Source organism: Triturus cristatus, chromosome 4_2 (assembly GCF_964204655.1).
Source record: "Triturus cristatus chromosome 4_2, aTriCri1.1, whole genome shotgun sequence".
Taxonomy (NCBI): domain Eukaryota; kingdom Metazoa; phylum Chordata; class Amphibia; order Caudata; family Salamandridae; genus Triturus; species Triturus cristatus.
In genome coordinates this window covers 234488546-234513601 of record NC_140586.1, presented here as the reverse complement: position 1 = coordinate 234513601, position 25056 = coordinate 234488546, and the positions used below count along the sequence as shown (strand labels likewise).

The 25056-nt window shown below is 44.4% G+C and overlaps 1 protein-coding gene across 1 annotated transcript in view; it reads right to left on the bottom strand.

The window, feature by feature from the left end:
- Nucleotides 1-25056, bottom strand: part of CYTH4 (cytohesin 4) — a 234564-nt gene that overhangs the window by 41020 nt on the left and 168488 nt on the right. Inside the window, exons 2-4 of the mRNA XM_085601358.1 lie at nucleotides 20231-20313; nucleotides 17721-17785; nucleotides 1406-1472 (exon numbers count right to left, since the gene is read on the bottom strand). Coding sequence (XP_085457484.1) covers nucleotides 1406-1472; nucleotides 17721-17785; nucleotides 20231-20313 — 215 coding nt within the window. The remainder of the gene's footprint in view (nucleotides 1-1405; nucleotides 1473-17720; nucleotides 17786-20230; nucleotides 20314-25056) is intronic.

Genomic DNA, 25056 nt, shown 5'->3' with positions numbered 1-25056 from the left:
TAACGAGCATAGGAGCAAAGGCTTCTGGAATTTCATATGAACCAAAGGCCCTCCACAGATGCTTAAATATCTGAAGCCTGGTGGCATGATATTTTCAATCTTTGCACACTATGAATAAATCCAGAGGACAATTTCTTCTCCAGATGTAGCAGCGCTGTGAAGGTTGAGTCCTTATCCTTAGACAAGGTTGTTTCTGCCCACCTTTTTTCAAAAGTGGTTAAAACCCAAGAACAAGACTTAGTGCCAGAAGACTTGTTCTTACAGGAACCTACAAAGTAGCCATCTTTTACTGTCAGCAGCCTTTATGGTAGCTTTTAGGGTGGGAGGACAGTTTTTAGGGCTAAGGGCAGGGCGAAAAGGGATGGTTTACAGGGCAGGGAGCAGGGTCGGGGTAGCTCAGGGCATGGGGCTGGGGGTCAGGGTAGTTTTTGGGGCATAGGCTTAATTTTTAGGGCTCAGGGCAGTGGGAGAAGGGACCCTTTACAAGGCAGGGCGCAGGAACGGGGTAGTTAAGGGATGTATGGGATCGTTTTTAGGGCTCTGGGCAGGGTCAGTTTTAGGCCTCAGGGCAGGTGGGGGGCTGGGTCGGGGTATTTCACGGAGGTAGGGAACCATTTTTTAGGGCTCAGGGCAGAGGGGTTGGGGTCCGGATAGTTTTTGGGGCATAGGGTTAATTTGTAGGGCTCAGGGCAGGTGGAAAAGGGGCAGTTTACAGGGCAGGGAGCAGGTTCTAGGTAGTTTAGGGATGTAGGGGATCATTTTTAGGGCTCAGGGCAGGGGGCTGGGGTCAGGATATTTTTTGGGGTGTTGTCTTAATTTTTAGGGTTCAGGGCAGGGGAAGAAGGGACCGTTTACAGGGCAGGGTCAGGGTAGTTTAGAGATGTAGGGGATAGTTTAGGGCTCAGGGCTGGGATCGGGGTGGTTTTTGGGGTATGGGTTTAATTTTTTAGGGGGCAGGGCTGGGGGAAAAGGGACAGTTTACAGGGCAGGGGTATGATCTTTAGCCCACATGTCCTTTTACCCATCATGTATTTACCATGAAATTGCGTGGTAAAGGCATGCGTGCTAAAGACGCGGTTGTGGTAGAGACCGCTTGGTATAGGCATGCGTTGTTAAGGCATGTGTTGTACCATCATACAATCCATTGATAGCAGTGTTAAACACTTCCTCTCATGCCTGCCCCACAACGTGGCCCCACCCCCAAAAGCTGTTAGTAAAAAAAAAGAATAATAATAAACCTGGTTTATTATAGTTGTATTTTTCGTATTTAAGGCTGCTGGCGTGTGCGGGGTGATGCTCCTCCTCCATAACGGAGGCACCGCCACTGGGCTCAGCAGATGCTGCCCATTGATCTGATGGGACCGTTCAGAGCACCCCCCTCAACCCATCCCGTGCCTGGAATTACCTTCTCCGGGTCCATGTTAAACTTCTTCCTACCAGACGATAACTGCTTGTGTCTCTGCTCCTTTTTGCTGTGGGTGAAAGAGGGAAGAATGAATTAGAAGAAAAGCAAAAAAAATTAAAAATCATAATTCAGGAAAAAACTACCTGACAATACTCTACACCTCCTCCGTGAACTTCATTACCTCTCCCTAGTCAAGAGTTTGCCTCCCAAGGGGTATCACGCATTTAGAGTAGAGTAATAAATATAGTCTTAAAAGTGCAGTCGGAGAGCCAATATTAAAACTGCAATCCTAACAAAGAGTCAGCACAGACCAGTGCTTAATTTGAGCAGGTGCTCAGCGCCAGCACCTAATCCTCAGCACCAGTGCTGGTAGCACTAGTTAAGGACACACTCATTTGAAAGGCACATGATTTTCCCCAAAATCACAGGATGTTGACCTACACCGAGACTCAAACCTGGTTCCCCAGCTCCGTAATCGGTAGCTTTAGCCATCAGGCCAAGTCCTCCCCAGAATAATAAGTGCTAGGGCTCTAGTCAGGAGGCAGTTTGCACCAGCACATTTCTCCTGTTATCCCTGCCTCCTGAGGAGAGCCCAGGCACTTTTTATATCACAAATTAACCACTGGCACAGACCGGCCTGAAGTAGAATTATTAAAAACATAGCCTTCAAAAACATAGCTGTCAAATATAGAGTAGTCAAAATAGAGCAGAGAAAAAAAGAGCAGTCAAAAACAGAGCAATCAGAATCAAAGAGAGGCTAAAAACGGAGCTGTGAAAAAACAGAAAGGGTCAAAAACAGAACAGTCAAAATGCAGCTGCCATTTTAGGAGCGCGTAGAAATATGACAGGCAAAATAATAGAAGTGCAAACTAGAGCAATCAAAAACCGAGTGCATGCAAAGACAGACAGATAAAAAACAGAGCAGTCGCAAATAGAATTAGCAGTAACAGAGCGTTAAAAGAATCAGAGCAATCAAATGCAGAGAGAGAATCATAGAGGTGTCACAAGCAGGAGTCAAAAATTCATCAGTCAGAAACATAAAGGTCAAAAACACATCAGTCAATATGAGTAATGTTAAAAACAAAAAAGTCAAAAACAGAGCTGTCAAAACAGTGAGCGGCCAAAAACTGAGTAATCAAAAACAGAATGGGCAAAAAGACACCAGTCAAAATCAGAGAAGTCTGAACCAGAGATATTTAAACAAGAGTGGTTGAAAATAGATCATCCACAAATAGACCTGTAAAAGCAGAGCATTGAAAAACAAGAGTTAAAACAGTAGAAACAGATTGATCACAACCTATGGACCTAATTTACGGGGAATTGGCGTAGGGCAGTGCTGTGATGCCCTACACCAACGTGAAAGGGCAGGAATGCACTGTAGTTATGAAATATGGTGCATTCTGTCCTTTCCCCCAGCGCCGGCGCACAATTTGCTGCCTATCGCCAAATGCAGGCCCCCATGCACCATGGTACAAGGGTGGTTGCGCTGCATGCAGGATTGTTTTTGGGCAGAAGCAGCACCTTCCCGCACAAAAACGATCCCAAGAGGTGTTTTCCTCTTTTTATGTGTGCTGTAGAATGCAGCACACATGGAAAGAGGCGGTAACATGAAGAAATACAAATATTTCTCTTAGTTACGCCTCCCCTGAGAAGGAGTATCATTTTGGCACATTCCCAGGTCTACCACTTTTGGAAATATCTGGGAAAAAACGGGGAGAAATTAAAAAAAAATTCTCCTTGTTATGCCTGCTTTGGGGAGAGGTAAGGTTATAGCACTGCCCCAGGTTTACATGACTAAGTAAATCTGAGGTAGCGTCAAAATCCATGGGTGCTGCGTAGGAAAACCCACTGCAATGCCCATGGAATGCCTCCCTGGTGCAGAGTAAGGCAATACAGCGACTTGCCTGCTTTGCTTTTCTACAGATCTATGAGACCATGCCAAGCCATGTAAAGTGGCTTTGTGTGGCCTCATAGAAATGGTTAAGAGGCTTGCGTCGCCAGAGCATCAAAAAAAAGTGTGCATGCCAGAAGCGCATGCCTCTCATAAATAAACCTCCAATTTGCCACAAAAGAAGAGTGGTCTAAAACATAGCAGCCAAACACAGAGTAGTCAATAACAGTGCTGTTGTAAAAGAGCAGTCAAAAACAGAGTTATCAAAGGCACCGGTCACAAAGTCAGGGTGATTAAAAACAGATCAGCCAAAAGCACAGAGGTCAAAAATAGAGTTGTCAAAACCCTAGTGATGAAAACAGAACAGTAAAAAACACTATAGGTCTTCCTTAGACTTATTGGTCCCTCAACAAGCAGGTCAAAACACAATACCACTCAACTCTAGAACAATTAGTTCAACTAAGAACTTGGACAAATGAGGAGAGATCGACAACGTTTATATGTCTCTCTATTACGGTCGACAGCATCAAACTACAAAAATGTTGCATCCACTATATCGAATAAAGCTACATCATATTCAAAACATGGTCACCTGTTTGGTGACAATCCAAAAAGAATTAAATCCCAAGCCTAGTATACTGGGACCGAGCAATTGCATGCCAATCTCTTAAGGAGTAAAGTTCAAAGCCCTGATCGCTATACATGGCAGATGGCAGACATTTTTAGAAGCAAAATTTAGCAGTCATATTTCACGTGGTGTCCGCAAATGAGGTGTTAATGTGGATTCTGGCTACCAATTATGTTAGGATGGGCAACAGGGCGTTCTCCGTTGCTGCTTCAAGGTTCTGGAACTGCCTACACTACTCTCTATACACAAAAATGGCTCATTTTCCCGTGATGCTGGCTTGTGTCTTTTGGGGTGTTTTGTATGCACTATTAGTTTAGGTTTAGCACCAAGATACTCTTTTGATAGTGTGCTTTTCAAATATATAATAACAGTGAACAATTACAAAGCAGGGCTGTCAAAAACAGGATAGCAGAAAAACAGTGCCTTAAAAAACAGAGGGGACAAATAAAACAAGCATTTGCAATGCAAATACGTCTTGCATTTGTGAGTTAGAGCTATTGACGTTGTAAATGGCAATGTTTTTTACCTATACGTTTTATTTTTGGAGTGAATGTATGTAGTGTGCAAAATCCCTTGGAAAGGTCCTGATCTTCGTAATAAATATATTGAAAAAGACGCAAAGTGTGGATTGTGTCAATAATTGCTTGGCACGTACCTCATGGGTGAAGTGTCGCCACACATGCACACCGTGGTGCTTTACTAATGCGAAACTCATTAAAAAAAGTAGTGCTTACAGACTAACCAATGCGATCGGGATCAGAGCATGGGACCGAATTCCGGTTTCTCTTTCATTTTCTAGACTATTTGACTCACTCTCCAGTGTCTTGGTTATCCCCGAAACACTGGGAAGCAATTAAGTTTGCCAAGGGGGCGGGGGGCAGTGGGCTTCGGGGGTACATGAAAATGTATTCATTGCCTAGTTGTCAAAGGTCGCCCAGTGCTATTGGTTAAAAGTGTGCAGATTTCATTAAGATATTAAAAGTACTTTACTAGCATCTATGGGAAAATTGACATTAACTAAACAAAATGCCAGAATGCGTGTCAGTTTTCACAGTGTTTTAGACAGTACTGGTTGCTTAGTTTCATTGCATTAATTTTTGTATTTACTCTTTTACACAGCATCCAAAGTAGGTTACCTAACCCCAAAGCCCTGAGTTGTTAAATGACCCATAGAAGGGAGTGATTTACAGTTGAGCAAATGTGTCCAAATGTAATTTTGGTGGTGCCATGGAATGATCAGCCAATGAGGTACTCGATGAGCAGGTATTTAACTACATGTTCAAAATGTACGGTTTTGTGGCTGTTATTTCTTTGTACACAACCACCTCTCTGAATGTGTTTATTAACACAGAGCTCCATCTACCAGACAGGGCTCACAGAGAGCCGACTAAATCACAGAACAAAATGTATTCATTTATCCTGAGTGTGAAGGTACCCGGAAGGCTTAGGTGCCCACCCGGAGAGGCTAGGGATCCCAGTGCTTCTACAGACTCTGCACTAGCAGGGCACAGCTCAGAATCTGCCGCTTCTGCTAAGAATTGGTGAGGGGGATGAGGTTGGGGCATGCGGGAGTTGCCGGCAGATTTCCAGGTTATTGAAAGTGATGATTCTGACGTGAGGCAATGGAGACTGACTTTGTATGTTTGTCTGCACCAGTCTATTTCTGTACCATCTACCGGGCTCACTCGTTGTTAGAGGTGCGCAAGCCAATATATTAATTAGCAGGTAGAGCCAGCCAGAGACGAGCCAAGCGTATACGAGCCAGTGGGCGAGCCGTGAAAATGATCGGCATGTTCATCATACAGTAAACATGATGTGAATATGCGATAATGTCTCTTCAGAATCCAAAAAAGTGCATTTCTTTAGCGCATCACCTCAGTACACAAGATTATAGCATTGAATTGAGAAGCTATTAAAAGTGCTCCTTTTAAGCTTGAGTTAAAACACTGCCGCTCCTCCCGCCCGACAACAATGCCATTTGTGAACTAAGAGGCGTCAGTTGCCATGCATACCCTGAATGCTGCCTAGAGTGTAATTATATCTAGAGTAACATTAAAATCGAGTTCATTAAACACGAGAAGTTTTTGTACAGCACGCATCTTGAACTCGCATATTTCAAGGTGGCAATAATAAAGATGACAACGGAAGTGCCGGCAGGCAAGAAAACATGAACGGGAGTGGGGGGTCGGGGGAGGGTGTGAAGTCACAGACAGAGGAAGGGGGCGGTGGGGTGGGTTAGACAGGGAAGAAAATAGTGTCAGGAGTAAAGGGGACAATAGCCGTGGAAGGATATAAATGATGAATGAGGAGGGACTAACAAGCCTCAAACCAATCGGAAGGCAGCATTTAAGACAAAAGCCAATGGGCAGAGAGTGGGTGGAGCTTCCACGAAGCTTCCACACTACAGTATATACTGCATGCCTCGCAAAGTGATTGCAGCGTATTTGCGCTGCAACACTAGGCGAGACCGAAAAGAAACTAGTGTTAGGAGTAAAGGGGCCAATAGCTGTGGAAGGATACAAATGATGAATGAGGAGGGACTAACAACCCTCAAACCAATCGGAAGGCAGCATTTAAGACAAAAAACTATGGGCAGAGAGTGGGCGGCGCTTCCACGAAGCTTCCACACTACAGTATATACTGCATGCCTCGCAAAGCGATGGCAGCGCATTCGTGCTGCAACGCTTGGCGAGACCTAAGAAAAAATAGAAGGGCAGTCAGAAACCTAGCACTTAAATAGAGAGCAGTTAAACATAGGCAGGGTGATTTAGACACGGGTGGTAAGTTTACAGATCCTCTCTTTTTAGACAGCCCTGTCTTGCCAAAACGAATCATTGTGCTGTGAAGGATTCCTTCCCAGCACTGATGGTTTGATGAGCGCCACTATGTTTAAAACACTCACTCTACAAACTTTTCATTCAAAGGATTTGGAGTCTGCTCATGTGGGCCATTCTGCATTTTCCATGCCCGGAACAGCCATGCATCGCATGGAAAATGAGAGAGGGTCACTCCGCTCTCAATAGGGTGGAGCAATTGCCACTATGACCCAGTGGTCTAGTGATGGACAGACTGCTAGGTCAGGGGATACCGTCAGCGGAACCAGCAGACGCTCTGTTGATGGTAACCCTGCAATTCCCTAACCTCTAAATAGGTTGGAAGCACTGCAGGTTTAGCAGGGCGGGAGGACAGCTGGTTTACGACTTTCCTCCCCACTGCAGAAAACCTTGGGGCCAGATGTACGTAGGAAAGTGTTTACGATTACCAAATTGCGAGTTTTTGTGATACGCTATTTGGTCATCTCAAGCACCCATGTACAAATGTGTGTTCAACACAGTTTGCGATTCCCAGTGGGTCAAATATAGATCTACCTCATTAATATCCATGAGGAAGGTCTCGGTTTGCGACCCATTGGTAATTGCAAAAATCAGAGGGATGGTGGCCTGCTGGGGTCAACAGACCAACCTGTTTGTGATTGCTTTTCATACAAGAAATGTTTATTATTATTCTTTTTTTTTTATTAAGCCCGCTTTCCATTAAGGAAAACGGGATACGGAAAACGGGATGCGGAAAACGGGATGTGGAAAACGGGATGCGGAAAACGGGATGTGTTTCAAAAAGAAAAATTAAACATTTTCTTTTCATTTTTTAATAGGCAGTGGTCCATGAAACCACTGCCTGATCTTGAAAAATGTTTTTACAAACATTCACAAAGGGGAAGGCATCCCTTGGGGATTCCCTTCCCATTTGTGAATGATTTACCACCTACTTAAAGTAGGTGGTATAGTCTGAATGGTTTGCGACCGCATTACAGTCGCAAAACATTCACACATACCATTGCGATTTGGTATTAGGAAGGGACACCCTAAACACGCCCCTTCCTAATACCAAATCGCAAACCCAATTTGCGATTTGGTAATAAGTCACCGAATCTCAAATTCGGCCTCTGTATATCAAAAAAAATAAATTTTGCAGTCACAAACAGCCTGATTCTCAGAATTCGGCCGTTTACAACCTCAAAAAAGCTTTGCACATCTGGCCCCTAATGAGGTCCAGAGTGGTTAAAACAGAGCAGGCAAAAATGCAGTGGTAAGAGATAAAGCAGTCTAAAACCTAACAATAAAAGCACAGCTATCAAAACACAGCAATCAAAAGCAAAGCAGTCAAAATGAGAGTTCAAAAAAGTAAGTTGACTAATACCTGGCAAAGCAGAGTAGTCAAATCCAGAGCAGTCAAAAATAGTTGCCATATCAGTGTGCAGTCATGAGTGGTCAATACACAGTGCACTAAAACAGTCGTTAAAAGACAAGTATTGTAAAAGAGCAGCAGAAGGAAAACTGCTTAAAGATAGCAATCAAAAGAGAAGTGACGATTAAGAGATCTCAAAATAGAGCTGTCAAAAAAGAACATTCGAAAGATAGCAATAAAAGAGGGCGGCCAAAAACAGCAGTCAAAACTAAATGAGTCAAGAGAGAGAAGATGTTAGAGAGAGGTCAAAAGAAAGAGGTCTAAAACAGATACGTTTCAAATCTGTAACATAGTGCTAAAAAAGTGACTTGTTAAAAACATGTCAGTGATGACAGACGGGTGAACCAAAAGACATCAGGAACTGTAGGCCATATAGAGAGTCGGGTGGAACATGGAAAATCCTCCATTTGCCGAAGAAAGCACTGAGTCAGGAAGACAATGAATTAATTGGAATTACCTTTACAATGTCATGAGTATGTCAGAGAAAATTCCACCAGTGAACTCTGATGTGGATATAGTACTTCATGCAAAAATCAGAGGATTTCCCCTTTCCACCCAACTTTAAAGCAGACCCTAAGCAGTCAAAGCTGCTGCTTAGAACAGGCACAACCGTGAATTCAATTCTGTGTGCTCAAGACCATGCAAAGATTTGGAAATAGCGCACCTGGTGGGTATTAGAGGGTTTGGGAGGGCTCAGTTGGCAGATGGGGTGAGAAGGTTGAGATTGGGGAGGAAGCAGGCTAGACAGTACGGGTTGGACTGGGCACAGATGTGGAGAAATCCCATGCGGCAGAGGCGGGGCAGTGACCTAAAATGTTACACTATAGCAGGTTAGGTCATCCACACTTGATGACAAACAGAGAGACGAGATAAATTCAGGATCTCAAAGTTGGTGTACACTTAGGCACGAGGTATCTTTGGGAGAGGATACACAGACACATCTTTCTCACTTCATTGTTTAGATCTCCACCATCCAGCTACAGGAATGCAGTCAATACATTTCCACTGTCTGGGATGCTAACTTCATCTCCATCTTTTGCCATGCCAAGGCCCGGGGGGGGGGGGGGGGTCAAAAATGGATCCCCTTTCATAATTAATTCTTCGAGCCAAACTTTAAGGTTTAGTATCAGAAGATACCTGTTTCATCATTTGAAAAATCCACTTTTCGATGTTTGCATTATTTACCTCGATGCTGTCTCATGCTGCTATGATCAGGAGGTTACTGCTTCCTTTGAGTGTAGTCTAAGCCTCTCAATATTTTCCGGCACATGTATCCAGCCATTATTCATGCTTCCTGTACTTGAGCTGTTCAGCTCTTATTGATGAAGCAGTGTCTAGCAGGAGTCTTCCAGGGGATAGACTTTCACCTGATTCCAGAGATTATCAAACGCATCAAACATATCACTATCTCACATGTAAATGATGTTGTTTTTTACTAGAGTTTTGCATCCTGCTATTTCATGCACTCTCAAAAAAGTCTCCTCTGTATTGTCATGAAAATTGGCCTTGACTTTAAATTTCCAATTGTTGTCTCCTCACTTTTCTTTCAAATGAACCTCTGCTTATTTTCCATCTTCTACATGCCTCATCTCCGAGTACCGCCTATTCTAAGGCACATGCATGTTTACATTATTTCAAAGATCACAACCTCTTTTAAAAGTCATATTCCTGCAACCTAACAATATGTAATCTCCAGTAGCTCATCTATTAATGCCGTCAACCATTTGCATGAATTCATATATCCCTCCCATTAAATATCACACTTAACTCCTATTAATTTAATCAGCCACATAGACTCTGGAGTAAATTCATATAATGGTTTCCGTAAGAGCACAAAACTAACCCCAGTAACTACTGAGAAACCACTAACCATGGGTTCCAGTTCAGTGTGCTGCCCAGCGTTAAGCGCTTCATCGCCTCATAGAGGGTAGCAAGCACTATATAAATGCAATTACAATACAATACGCAACCCTACACTAAATACCATAACATTCAAGGACAAGATAGTCAATTGTAGTTCATAGATACGGCATAATAATTTCCTTATACTGCTTGACACTCACACTCAAATAAGACAAAACTGTTATGGGTCATGTCCGTCACCCAGTACTGTACCAGTCCACAGCAACAAACCATCCATTACCAAATGAACAGACATTGAGTAACTGAAAAGATCTGACACTGACCAATGGAGGCGTTTACTTTAGTCCACCACTGCAGCTGCATACTATGGCCGTTTCATGACACTTTTCAATTACATTTTATTTTGCATTTGCTGGCTCTTAGCCAGCACTGTAGGGAGGGGCGGGCCGAGGCATGGGAGGGAGGAGGAGGAGTGCCACGTGCACTCCACTCCCGAAGTGCTAATGTGTGTTTGGCCGGCCGTCTCAGGCCATCCAAAAGACATATGCGCACTTAGATTTTTTCCAGCGCAGCTGCATTGAGCAGTCGGGCTGGAGAAACCTCACATACTTCCTGGCCTGAGCGGACTGTCTTTCTAGACCACTCAGGCCAAACCCCGCACTGCTCTGCAGCAAGGGGATTGAATGGGAGTCTGTTCCAGAGGCTGCTGGGACAGGCAGGAAGAGGAGAGGTGGTGTGGTGCGACGCGACGTTAGAGACAGCCGGCCACTAAAGAAACGGTTTTTAAAATTTTTAAATAAAGTATTTCTAACCCCGCGCATGACCCCTCCTGCCACCACCCTTTGTTTATGGCAGCCGCCACTGCCACACACCCTACAGGGTGTAGAGTGCCACCCATGTAGACAACTGCCTTAGCGCCACCCATAGGCGTAGTAAGCGCTATATAAATGTTGCAATACAATACAACGAAGGTTTGGCACAGGGTAACAGTAGAGATACCAATGTGAATGTTTCACGCTGGGTCGGCCCATGCCGGAGAGTGGGCAGGTGTTTTTCAGACAAGACAAATTTACTATTGAACTGCGTGTGCTGCCTCTCAAGCACCAGCTACTAACATGCCAAATGTGCCTCCCTGTACCTTGGTATGTTCCAATGAGCTAGGACTTCTCATGTACATTACAAATGGAATCCACCGGTTCTGTGCCTGCTTGCTCTGGCCTGACTGCTCTGTGTTGACAGAACCAGAGCTCTCCATCTTGTATTCCAGTGCACTCCCTCCTCCCTCTCCCAGCAGCTGTGTGGGCAGCAGGCCAGCAGCGGCCATCCCCCAGCCCCTCCTGCTCTTTGAGACAGTGGGTTCACATCCAGCCTGATGACTAGGCACAGGCCTTATAAAGCTCACCGTGCAGAGCCCGGGCTGTCTCCATACCTCCCACGCACCGCTCCCCTGCTGCCAACAGAATAATATTTTGTTGGCAGGGTGAGGCAAGAACGGATTTCCCAACACTGACAAACAAATCCACGTCAATAAAACAACAGACTTCTGACTGTCTGCAGACACTGCAGGTGGGCGAAGCACAGGGCTGGAAGCAAACACGAGCATTCCTCCCCACTGCTCGCGCCATTTGACAATGATCTCCTGTGTCTGCTCAAGCCCCTATATCCTTCTCTGCAACTTATCTGCGTTCCCCCACCACAATCCTTTGAAATGCCTTGCCCAGGTTAAGGATAACGACCTTTATTAATATATCAGCAAAATGTTATTGGACTTTGGCACAGAGACTACCAACGAAGATGCATTCAGTTTTGTTTATTATGTTTCGTGTTATTTCACTGTTTTATTTTAGTGTGGTTTTTTTCTGCTCTCTTCTTCTTTATTCTTTTTTTTTTGTTCTGGTTTATTGTGCTCTACTTTGCTTATATTTATTCTTTTATTGCAAGCAATTCAATCTTATGGTATATCGTTCAATTTTAGTCCATTTTAGCTTAACGTATAGTGCTTTAATTTATTTTTTCTATTTTGTTGCATCCTGTTTTTCTTTTGTTCAAACACCAGAGGCAGAGGTACCAGTAGCTGATGAGCATCTGTCACCAGAGGAGGCATGCAACACACCGGACAAGGAGAGAACAAACCAGACATTTTCAAAAGGCCACGTTGAGGGCCCATCATCGTGTGTCATAGGGACGGTGACACCAAATGAAAGGTGATGGTAGACAAAGAACTCTTCTTCAAAGCTCCGAGTCCGTAATCAGGTTAAGTATATATTTATTGCAAATTCAAATCCAGTGTAATATAAATCCCTCTCAGGTACATTGCGTAGCAGTGCAGGATTGTCGAGGGACTCCCAGCTATACGCGCAAGCAACGTTGGTTCTCAGTTGCAAGTGTCCAATATCCTACTGTATACTGTGTTCTTCTTTTATATACTGTTGCCATGTATTTTTGTTTACTCCATATGTAACTCATGAAATTGACACAATATTAGTGCCTGAAGATGAGATCACATCGCACCACTCCTGATCACCCTAAAATAGCTCCCTGTAAGAGCAAGATGATTGCCTCAACACTGTATTGTAATTCACTCTTTTTACTCTACTTTTGACTACCTCAATGCTGTAATGCATGTTTTTCTTTTGGTGTTCGCGTAACCTGTAAAGCACTCTGATACCTTCAGGTATAGCCAGTGCTATAGAAAACTCTAAATAATAATGATTACAAAAATAATTCTATCCCATTTTTTGTTTTATTTTATTTTATTTCAGAGCTCTGTGTGGCACGGAGAACACCAGAAGGATTCACTGAGCTGATTCACAGTATGTAAGGAAATACTACAATTTAATTCTGTTCTGCAAGTCTGGCTGGGGTCTGAGCAATGACCAGGCTAGCACTCGTCTGACTTGGGCTCATCCACCTTTGGGAGCCTGTGAGAAGCAAGAGAGGGATTTGGGGTGTGGCCCCCTGCTCAAGATCACCTTTCTTCGGCCTAGCAGCATTAGCTGGAATCTGGTCCTTTATAGATTGTGTAGTTTCTGTTCATGTTGCCAACCTTGATTTCTCTTCCACTTCTTTCCTTATTCATGAGATTCATTTGTAAAACAATAGGCAGTTTACCTGCCTTTAAAAAGGTGCATGGATTCTGCTCATGCCACCGACTCCCAATCTTGCACATTTAGTATATACTCCTTAGATGCCATCTCTCCCTGGAGCAAGTTGCAATATTGATTACTCTATCTTCTCTAATTACCTCTCTTTTTTTTGGTGTATACACACAAGAACCCGCTTGCCCCTTTGCCTAAGCTAGTGCTGTGTATCTGCTCATATGTTGTAGTCCTAACAATAACTATGCATTCTGCACCCCTCTCCCACATGCCTCCTTTGCCTTCTCTTTACTAGGTAGGGTGGCCAGATCTTGAGAACCAAAAACCGGGACATTTTGGAAAAAGAGAAGAAGGACTACAATGTTTTAATCCACGGAATGGCGCAGAATGACAGCTCTCATCAACACAGGATCACAGAAGATGCATTAGGAAAATAAATAAAATGCAATTTCTACAAGCAACACCATAACTATTAATTAAATTGCTTACTTATAACAGCTGCTAACTAGCACAGCTTTAGAACAACCAAAAAAGCGCCTCTCACTGTTTTCAGTCGACCCCCTCCAAAAAGCGGGACATGAGCTAAAATTGCCGAAATCTGCCGGGACAGCTGGTGAAACCCGGGACTGTCTGGGCAAATACGGGATGTCGGGTCACCCTTTTACTAGGTGATGTGCCCCAAAACAAGCTAAGAGCATCTAAGCTGATCACTCATGCATGACACCACAATGTTTCCCTTAGAGCAGAGTTCTTCAATCAGTGGGGTGCGCCCGCAACACCATCTCAGGGGGGGCGCGCACTCCACACTAAGATCTTCCATTTCAGAGTCTTTTACTGTCCGGAGGCGTCACAAGTCTTCACCCATTTGAATTGGGAATTTCTTTATTGGGGAGCTCCGGTAACTGAGGGCTGGAGGGGGGAGGGAGGGCAAATAGATAAGGCACGACTTGAGCTTTTATCATGTAAAGAGCTAACAGTTAACCTTCCCAGGAGGGGGTAGAGCTTGGATGCTTCAGCTGCAGTGGGAGGCAGGGTCTCCTCTGCTAAAAATGAAAGCAAAGGAACAGGCAGTCCCTGTTCCTTAGCTTTGATTTCATAGCAGAGGAGACTCCTTGCCTCCCACTGCAGCTGAAATGACGGTCTTTCCTTGCTTTCAGTTTTAGCAAAGGAGACATCCTGCCTCCCAAAGCAGCTGAAGCATTTCGGCTCTACCAGTTTAACCCTGAGAGGAAGCTCTTAGTAGAATGGAGACAAAGTTTCTTTTAAATTTACACAGGCAGGCGCCCCAAGGCCCACAGGGCTTCAAGTTACCAAAAGAAAAATGCCAGCCAGCCATGTGTTTTTTAAACAGCCTGCAAATTGCTTGTCTTGACACCAAATATGCTATAAATAAGTATGTATACATTTGTAATGTGACTTTTCTGTCTTTGTTCCATTTCATTATCAGTCATGGACCATTCAGGCAGCCCTAGAACACAATTAAAAGTGCTACTATTTATATTTGCTGTTCAAAGTATGCACAGACAAGTGCTAACAATACAGCTTTAGGTGACTGCTTATTTTTGTACCAACTGGGCCATCACAATAATGAGCTGGCAACCCTAACCATAAAACTGGAAGTTTGTTGCAAGATCAGCACATTTATTTCCTCCACCCTGATCCCAGGTTAATGTCATAATAGCAATAGTTTAACATATCTGAAACCCTACGCTGCCCTCAATAACATGCTGAGTTAGTTCAAGTGTCTGGGAATGCACCCTGCATTCAGACAACTCACTCCTCATTCTCGCCCTTCACTTTCATGCTCACCCTGCACTCAGAGTGATCACCATGCACTCACACTGATCACCATACACTCACACCATTCACCCTCTCACCCTGCACTCACAGCGATCACAATGCACTCACACTGATCACCATGCACTCACACCATTCACCCTGCACTCACAGCGATCACAATACACTCACACTGATCACCATGCACTCACACCATTCACCCTCTCACCCTGCACTCACAGCGATTACAATGCACTCACACTCATCACCATGCACTCACACCATTCACCCTGCACTCACAGCGATCACAATGCACTCACACTGATCACCATGCACTCACACTGATCACCATGCACTCACAGTGATCACAATGCACTCACACCATTCACACTGCACTCACAGTGATCACAATGCTCTCACACTGATCACCATGCACTCACACCATTCACCCGCTCACCCTGCACTCACAGTAATCACTCTGCACTCACAATGATCACAATGCACTCACATTGATCACCATTGACTCACTCTGATCACCATGCACTCACACCATTCACCCGCTCACCCTGCACTCACAGTAATCACTCTGCACTCACAATGATCACAATGCACTCACACTGATCACCAGGCACTCACACTGATCACCCGCTCACCCTGAACTCACAGTGATCACTCTGCACTCACAATACACTTGTGCTGTTCACCCTGTGCCTCACCCTGCAGTCACACAAGCACACTACTCACCCTGCACTCATGAAACACTTCACTCACATGTCCCCCTTACTGCTCAATGTGCATACTCACTCAAATAAGACCATCACTAACCATACATTCATTTGTCCCACTCTGCACTTACATCTGCACCCAAATTCATATGGTCACCTCACTCACCCTGCAGTCACTCCTCTCACCCTACTCTCACACTGTCGCATCACTCAACGTGCACTCACATGGGTACTCCTGAGACACACACAGCGCAGAGGTTTAATGTGCCTGCTACAAAGAACGTGTACCATGCAGATCAAAGAACTGAGTGAGTAAACTATGAGTAGCGCTATAAAAAAATTAGATGTTTGCCAGAAAGGTGCTATAGAGAGATGGGGTGCATTGTTGGTGAGTGGTAGTGAGGAAATTCATGGAGAAGGAGGAAATGGGGGAGGGGCGCCAAAACAGACCGTTGCACTATGTGTGTCCAGTGCTAGGGCCAGCCCTGGATGGGAGTGTTAGCCCCCCCCCCCAAAGTTCGGGTCTAGTTGCTCCCCTGTACACAAGTATGGGCATGTCGTGCCCCATCAAGGTTTTCGTCCTAAATTACAAAAGGACATTTTTACATGCACGGCAATCCAGCCTTTCAGGGGTTCCCTTGATAGAGGCAGCTCTGTTTTTGCCCTGATGGCCTGGAATAATTCCTTAACAGATTCTTTTAAATACTGTTTTGTTTTATTTCTTTTTAATGTGATTGATGTGAGAGAGTCTATTACTATTTGCAGAGAAATGTTTTTGTTTCATGCAACAACCATAACAAAGTTTATTTTAGATGGAAACAGGTCCACACATTTATGTTGGTGGTGTTATTATTAATCTAGGTCATGTGTAAAACACAGCATCCTAGTAAAAAGAATTTGTGCACATTTTATCTTGGAAAATTGTGTTTTGAGCTGCGTAATAAGCCTCTGTCATTTCACCTCACCCATTCACAAACCTGCAGTTTACAAAACACTCTTATTGTGTTAAACATTATTTGCCGAATATGGCCCATGATATGCACATGGCAGTCGATTATGTAGTGTACCAGATTCCAGAAATTTCTGTCAGGTGGTGGGGGGGGGGGGGGGGGGGGGCAACATCTAAAAAAATTCAGCTGGGGGGGCTCAACCTACAAAAGTTTGAAGACCTCTGCCTTAGAGTATCAAAACAAGCGTGACACTCTGCCAGCCATGCACCACGCCATGGCGTAGTGTGCTACCCATCTGAAAATGCACTTTGGCGCACCACAAAGTAGTATGAAGTGCTACATAAATGCTATGTGCACAGGAACATCTCATCCGGAAACTAACATCACCTATGACGAGGAACACAGGATCTCTCCTCCACTGAAAATGACGGTCGGCGTGCATAGTCAATGACAACCCTAAAACATTCACATGCTTCATCGTCAACTTGCCTCCGTTTTGACTGCCCTCTCACTATGACCCCAGATGGCCTTACTGTGGCTGTTTGTGCTAAGTAGCTTCTCAAGCAGGCCCAGACGAGGGGGTGTTGCTCTGGGTCGTGTCCAGCAAAGGGCACATCAACATCCCCCCCCCCTCCCCTCCCAGTACCATGATGTCACCCTGATTCAACCAAATGTCTGACCTGGACAGAACAACATTGGCAGCCGCTCTAGACAAAATATGGTAGATTGGTTGGTACTTACATCACGTTGGATTGCGCCTGTAGTGCTCGTTGTGTGCCGCTGTTGGCATGTGTGTGCCTTATCCCTCTATAACATACGACAGTGTCACAATACGCCGACAACTGTGTGTCACTGATGTCACTCAAGCTCTTAGGGACATAGGCACATTTCATACTGCCTGATCAAGCTGTCACTGCTAATGCAATACTGTTATTGGCCACTGGGTATCAGTGCTGCACCGCTAATTTGCCCCCTTCCTCAAGGACACTAGCCAGTGCCATTCTGCCTCCGTCCGCGAAGTGTCACTGATACAACGGTGTCTGCCAGCCTCAAGCTCTCCTGCAGTAATGGCTGGTCAGTAACTGTGAGTTCGAAGTCACAAAACTAAGTAGGACACATACCGACCGGAGTTCACTAACCTCTCTGTCGTGCTCTCAAAATCTTCTATCTGTGCAAAGACATCTGCGATCTCACGCTTCAGCTTCTGAGGGTGGAAAAGAAAAAAACTGTTACTATATTTTTGCAAAAGACAGCAATGCAAGGAGCGACAACAGGACAAGAGAGCACGAAAAACAGATGGGTGAAACTCGAGAGCAATTAAAGGTGTGCTGTAAAAGAAATAGGGCACGAGTTCTAAAAAAGAAGGGGGGGGAGAGGGGACTAACCTAATTAGGCAGTATGCAAGTGACATCATGGTGCGCGACATCACACACACGACATCATGGCTCGTGACATCACACATGACATCACAGGAATTGACATCATAGGAAGTGGCATCACAAGAAGTGACATCAGATCTAAAGTCCTCACATATATGTTTAGCAGGTCTGTCATGTGTACGTTTGAGCGCATTGCGAGGATAAAAGCACAGTGAGCTATGGAAGATGATATGTGACTTCTACACCTTGCAATCCCCCAGTTTTATGGAACACATCCTGTACATTCATTTACAAACATATCATTTATTGTACATGTAATATGCATGTGTTGATGTAAAGTGCTCCGATACCCTGCATTGGGATGAGTAAGGCTATACAAGAAAAAATAGTGGTACTTGAATTACTTCAACGCCTCCTCAAGGGAAGTAAAGTAAGCTCCATATAAATGCAATTAGCTTTGTGTAAATACTGGGAAAGACCAACACATCTGACATTCTTACAGTGCATGCATATCTCCTAAACAGGGACTGAACAAAGTGAAAAGCTGCCTCTCTTAAGTATGTGCGAAGTGCTAACAAGGTGTGAGCCTTTGTTTCCCCTCCGCTTCATTTGCATCAGGTGTGAGGCTTATGACTGCTCCCAGCCAGGAGACTCAACAAAAGGAGGCCTGATGACCCCTCAGATTCGGCCTTTGTTATGGTTCCAGTAGGAGTCTTAAATAGGAAAGCCCCGTCCCCGCCTGCACATTATTGCGAATTGAAAGCAGACAACGTGCAGGCGCTGCTGAAAGTGTTTGGAAATTACACCGGGACGAGTTCAGCACATTATTCAGTGGGGCCCAAATTCTTGGCAGGGTGGACGGCGTTCACCCTGTGAAGACAGTAGGTGAATGCTGTTCATCCACGTGCACCCCCGACTCATGCCCTGAAAAGAAGAGAGATGGTGATGTAATAGTTATTAAAAAAGTAATGCACATTTATAATAGCTCCTTGTTATTACACAGTGGCTCCCACAGATTTGTTTTTCAATAGTACTGTCAATGCGCATATTACTCTTGCACTATTTAGTGACTGCCGGACCGTCCACTGTGCCACCCTAGCATTTTCCCTGTAGGTTACATACTAGAAGGTTGGATGAGGCACCATGACTCAACCATGAAGGTCCTCGTGCCCCCATTCTAGTCATGGCCACCTGCAGTGTCAGTCTGATTTTAACAATTTTGCCAGATCTAATTATGGTTCCCAATCCGGCTTTGTACTCACTGGTACTCAATTTATTACCTTAGAGTTACAATAAAGTGTGTCTACAGAATTAAATCAAGGTTGGTACACTCTGAGCCTTATTTAGAGAGTAGCAGATAGGACACTGCATCACAAACATGGCGGATGCCCCTTGGAAGTATTACAGGTCCATGTTGAAGAAAAATCCCTGCAGCAAGTGAGTTACCCCATTGAACTATCTGATTATCAGTTGAACCTTTGACCTGCAAGCTGCACACACAGAAAACTCTGCAGCACGCATCCAACCCTGCCGCCGGGATTTGTGTCTAGTTTGCCCATCAGACGTTTTTTATTAGATTTGGCACGTCCTATACGTTCATCCTTCTAAAGATGATACAATAGCTGGTCGGCCAATATCCGATTTTATTACTGATAGCACCGAGAGGTCACAATTGGCCAGCTACGGTTGATATCCGAGATCTGCAGACTGCACACAGATCACTGCTGCAGGTGTGAAGAGCACTGAGACGTACACAATATTATATATGCGTTTGCCAGCTGAAAAAAATAGTTCATATCATGCACCAGTTTTGAACCTTTATAAGAAAAGGTGCTTGTAATCACACTTCTGTAGCTGCTACAAGCCTTGACACCGACAGTCAAGTTCTTGTAAATATTTCCAGAAGGAAACAACCGATTTCAATTCTTTCAACCTGACATTAGCTAGAATTCCCAGGCATGAATTTTTCATCAAACCTCCGGAAATGTGTTCCTTTTATTGATCTTCGAATCATATGGAAATGTGGACATTTCAGAGTTTGCCTGAATCGATTTGTCCCGGGTTACTGGAAAGGCTGTGTTAGACACAGCAGAATTTAAGCCTGTGATCTGCAGGCTATGCATATTAGGAGGTGGGGACCCCGCTCATTATGCAGGCCGAGGGGAAGAGCTCCGACTGAAGGGTGACAAATACAGAATGTCGTTTGAAGGAAGAGAGTGGAAAGAGGGGACGGAGGCGCAGAAGGGACGGGGGGGAGGGCGGGCCATCACCTGAATGTCATCCAGCAGCTCCTTCCTGTGCTGTCTGATTTGCTCCAGTTCATGCTGTTCAATCTTGCTGAGGTCAAGGGTCGCTGAAATAATAAAGAAAGAGACATTTTAAATGACATGAATTGAAACCCGGTTTTAGTTAGTTAGTTTTAGATGATTACAGCAGGTGCAGCAACTTTGTTTGCCCTTACCACATATCTTCTCTCAATAAAAGATACCATGGCACTCTGATGCAGAGAAATAGTTTATTCAAACCTGCTTGAGCAAAGACACAAACGCCAACGCGCACCTTGACCACGACACTGACCATGTTTTACCATACTTGTTTTGTACTCTTTTCGAACCATGAATAAGACTCGGAAGAGCTGAAACACGTAGGTGTTTGCTTCGTTGAATGAAAAAGTGTGGAGTAATCAGCGGAGACTGGAGTGCAGCGTCTTTTTCGATAAATTGGATGTGGAATGAATCTGGGGGACCTGGTCTACCCCAACGCTTGCACCAACAGCAGAGTGCATTGTTGTTTACAGACCGCTTTGGTTTATGATATATATATATACACACACACCCATACATACATATGCTCCTTGGTTTGAAACCTGCATCAACCCACTGGGGACTTTACAGAGTTATCAGTGACAACACGCAAGCAATTCACAGTAATTAGATGCTACAGCACTTCATTGACCAGAAGGCAGTCCGCCCACTTGGACGAGAGTCACGTGTACATCAGGTGCTGTAGCCTGCGGGACGCTCTCACATTAGTCCGCCCATGAAGAAGTGCGTAGAGCGCACGAAACGCGTCGGCATAAGGACTTTCATTGTGATGCTTGTTTTCAACAGGACGTTGCAGCTTCCAACATTAAAGCGCTGAAACAATACCTACCTGCTGTGTGGCTCTTTTCAAGGGGACACTCTTCTTGTTTATATAGATATATATATTCACTGAAAAAACCATAGGTTTCACACATGTTATAGTTAGCTGTACATTTCACTCGTAAAAAACCAATGAAATTCCCCCGTTATAGTTAGTGCAGGCAACTATAACTCACGCGACCGCAATCCTCTGCTGATGCTAATACTGTATTTAGACACTTATTTGCCCATGTCTTCTTCCATTAAATTTTAGCTATACATATATTACAAATATTTTTTTTTCATAAAGACACATATGTCATCAGCAGAAGATTGCGGTCACGTGAGTTATAGTTGCCCGCACTAACTATAACGGGGGAATTTCATTGGTTTTTTACGAGTGAAATGTACAGCTAACTATAACATGTGTGAAACATATGTTTTTTTCAGTGAATTTGCAAGGTTTTTTAAATGCTAATTCCTAACTATAACGTGTGTGAAACCTATGGTTTTTTCAGTGAATTTGTACGGTTTTTTAAATGCTAAGTTACTTTACGCCATTCGTGGCGTGCGCGCCCAGTTAACGCAGTTCGTTCCGTGCGCGCACGGTGCGCTTCGCGCACCGCGCGCCCACTTTACGCAGTAAGTGCCGTGCACGCACGGTGGTCACGCGGTGCGCTGCGCGCACCGCGTGCCCACATTATGCGGGATGGGCCATGTACGCACGTTGCGCTTCGCGCACCGTGCGCACATTTGTTAATTTCATAGATCTCATATGCCATGCGCAAATGGTGCCCTTCGGGCGCCATTTGCACACGGGGTGGGGAGAATGTGGATAATTTTTTTTTTTTTACATTTTTACCGTACGCGTACGTTAAGCGTCATCGGCGATTTTCCGAAAAAATAAACTTTTTTTTTTTGGGCTTTGGGGTTGTTTGGGGACCCCTATATCAATGCTGGGTGATTAGGATCTCAAGAAACTGCCTCTTTAGACATTTTTGGGCTTCGTTTTTGCTGCCCAACTCAGAGAGCGAGAGAGAAAATGGCGGCCGCCGCTTCCTGGTTTCGACCGATTCGAATGTTTACTAAGATCTAAGAGCCAATCAAAATCGCGCTCGCGCACGCCACCGTACGCGTACGGTAAGCTTACGGTAAGCGCACCGTAAGCGCACCGTAAGCTGCCACAGATATATATATTGATTTAAAGGCTATTTTCTCAGAATCTACTGAACAGATTTACACCAAACCTACAAAAGGCACTTCCTTGACCTGAGGACTACCTCTCTGCCAAATTTCAAGTAATTCTGTTCAGCCGTTCGGGCTGTAGCTGTGTCTAAAGGTCCTATGGAAAAATGCATGGGAAAAACGCGTTTTGGGACCCCCCTTTTATCTCAGCCCCCGCTTGACGAATCCCCCCGAGACTTTCAGGGTAGGCGCAGAGCGTAGCGCCCCACCTATTTTGAAAAATTCGCGAGGATTCGTCGACCGGCGCCAAAGTTATTCAAAATAGAATGTTGCGGATTTCCTATGGAAACGTGGTCCTAACTATAACTACCTACTGGCGACCGCCAGTAGGTAATATACATATATATATACATATATACATATATATATATATATATATATGTATGTATGTATGTATGTATGTATGTATGTATAGATAGATAGATAGATAGATAGATAGATAGATAGATAATATTTTTAACTATTAGTGTTGTAAAAATGAAGTTCAATTAGCTGAAATATGACACTCACTGGCAGCTGAGGTGTGTAAAATTTGCTTTTAAATGTATGTGTGCATGCTTGTGGGTGACAGTGTGCTCATGTGAGTGTGTGTAAGTGTGAATATGTGTGCGTGTATATTTAAGCATGTGCGTGTGTGAAAGTGAAGGGTAAAGGGCGTGTGATGTCACTTCCGCTACCCGTGGCATTTTGGTTAATTGGCGTGCATGGCAGTTATGATGCTTTGGTGAAAATAAAAAATGCACTTCCCATTCTTGGCCAGGGCTCGGGCAGGGCTATATTTGTAAACTCCCTTGGTTCTTGCCAGGCCAGAGAAGTGGGTGTGATACTCCCGCGGCCCATGCAGGTAAGAGCGGTGGGGCGGTGGGGCGGTGGGGCCGGGTAGGGGGGGATTTCGAAAAACGATGACGAGGGAAAATTAGATAATTAATTCATGTTCCCTCATCATCGTAAGTCGACATCACCTCCCCACCCAGCCCCACCGCTCTTACATGCAAGGGCCGCGGCTGGTGTGATGTCCGTTTGTTTTTCTGGTCTGTGGGATGTGCTCAAGGCCTATCCACTTATGCCCTGTGGAATAGGGACTTCTCATCTGTGAAGCTTCTTTTTTGTTTTGCTATAAACATTTGTGATCACTGGGAGGGTGAACTGTGAGTGTACACTTCAAACTCACCTAGTTGGCACAGTCACAATTTTTTTGCCATTTGCGACAGATTATAAACTTTTGATCCAATGATTGCAGACTGAATGAAATGAATGAATGCATGAAAAGAATGAATGCAAAAATATTGCTAAGTTGATTAAAATCACTACAAACTATTAAAACGCTAAAAACACATAAACATAGTAAAATAGTACAGTTGACCCGGTAAAATTCATAGTGACCTAATAAAAAAAGGCCAGTCAAAATACGATATATAATTCTCAGTTACTCCAAAGAGGCGTTATTTGAAGTCCTTTGAATCAAAAGTACTGTGAACAGAATTGTATGACACAGGAAAACAATCTTGTGTGCCTACTTGATCACGGACTGTTATGGATATATACATAGTTGGCATGTACACACTCGACAGATACATTTTGGCTTATATTCAAAACAAGTAGATACAAATTAACCAAACAAATAAAAGACACTGAATGATAAAAAGATAGCCATGCCATTAAAAGTGTGTGGACCTTTGTTCAGGGGTTTTGGAGTTATGCAATGGGACAATATTAGGGGCCTAAGTCCGCCCAGCATCGTTTCGTCATGGGACCGCCCGACCTCCTGTCGGCAGTCCTGACCGGCCAATTGTAAAACAAAGAGGTGCAGTTCATACCTGCACCCTGCGGCAGGCAGCCACCTTAAGGTGCCTGCCAAAAGGTGCATGGATTAACAGGGAGGCACCACCTTGGCCAACAACCGGGGGCCGTGCACCCATGGGGGCCCTGTTGGGGCCCCCAAATTCGACTTCCGACAGCCTATCTGTGTCGGAAAGGCTGTCGGAATCCGACATTGTAATCCCTCAGGCGGAAAGAGCAGCCCTTGGGATTACTGAGGTCATACCGACTGGCGGATGAGCCCGTCGTCGGACAGTAAAAATGACCGGTCGGATTCCTTCCGACCGACACCATTAAAATGGGTTGATCAGAAAGGAATCCGACCGACTGATTACCATGTGTTAGGAAACGGCTCCGACCGATGGTTGGAGCCGTTTCCTAACGCATCGTAATCAGCCCCTTTGTATTTTGAAAGTTGTCATGTTTTGGGATCCTCTTTAAACGATGATCCTTTAGTCAGTGCTTGAAATGGAAAAAATAGAAGTGCAGGTACTCTGTACCAGAGTACCTGCTTGTTTCTGAAAAGTGCCGGTACTGTCCAATTAAAAGTATAGCCTTTCTCTTGAGAAGTGCCGGTACTCTCCCGCTCAAAATAAAAAAGTGCAGGTACTCCGTACCGGACAGTACCGGCCCATTTAAAGCACTGCCTTTAGTTTAGACCAATTTGCAGAAAATTTGGCTCACTTGAAAACGGAAAATCTTGAATCTGGAACATGGTTTTCCCCAAGATAAGTAAAACTGGCCTAGGAGGCAAAAGTGTTTAAGATGGCGAAAATATTTGTATGCATCTAATTCGAAACAAATTGTCTAACAACTTTTAGAAGCAATTTGAGTACTGAATTCAATTAATAATTGTTAAGCTATGCTATTTTTGATTGTCTAGTTGACTTGATTTTTAATATCAAATTATG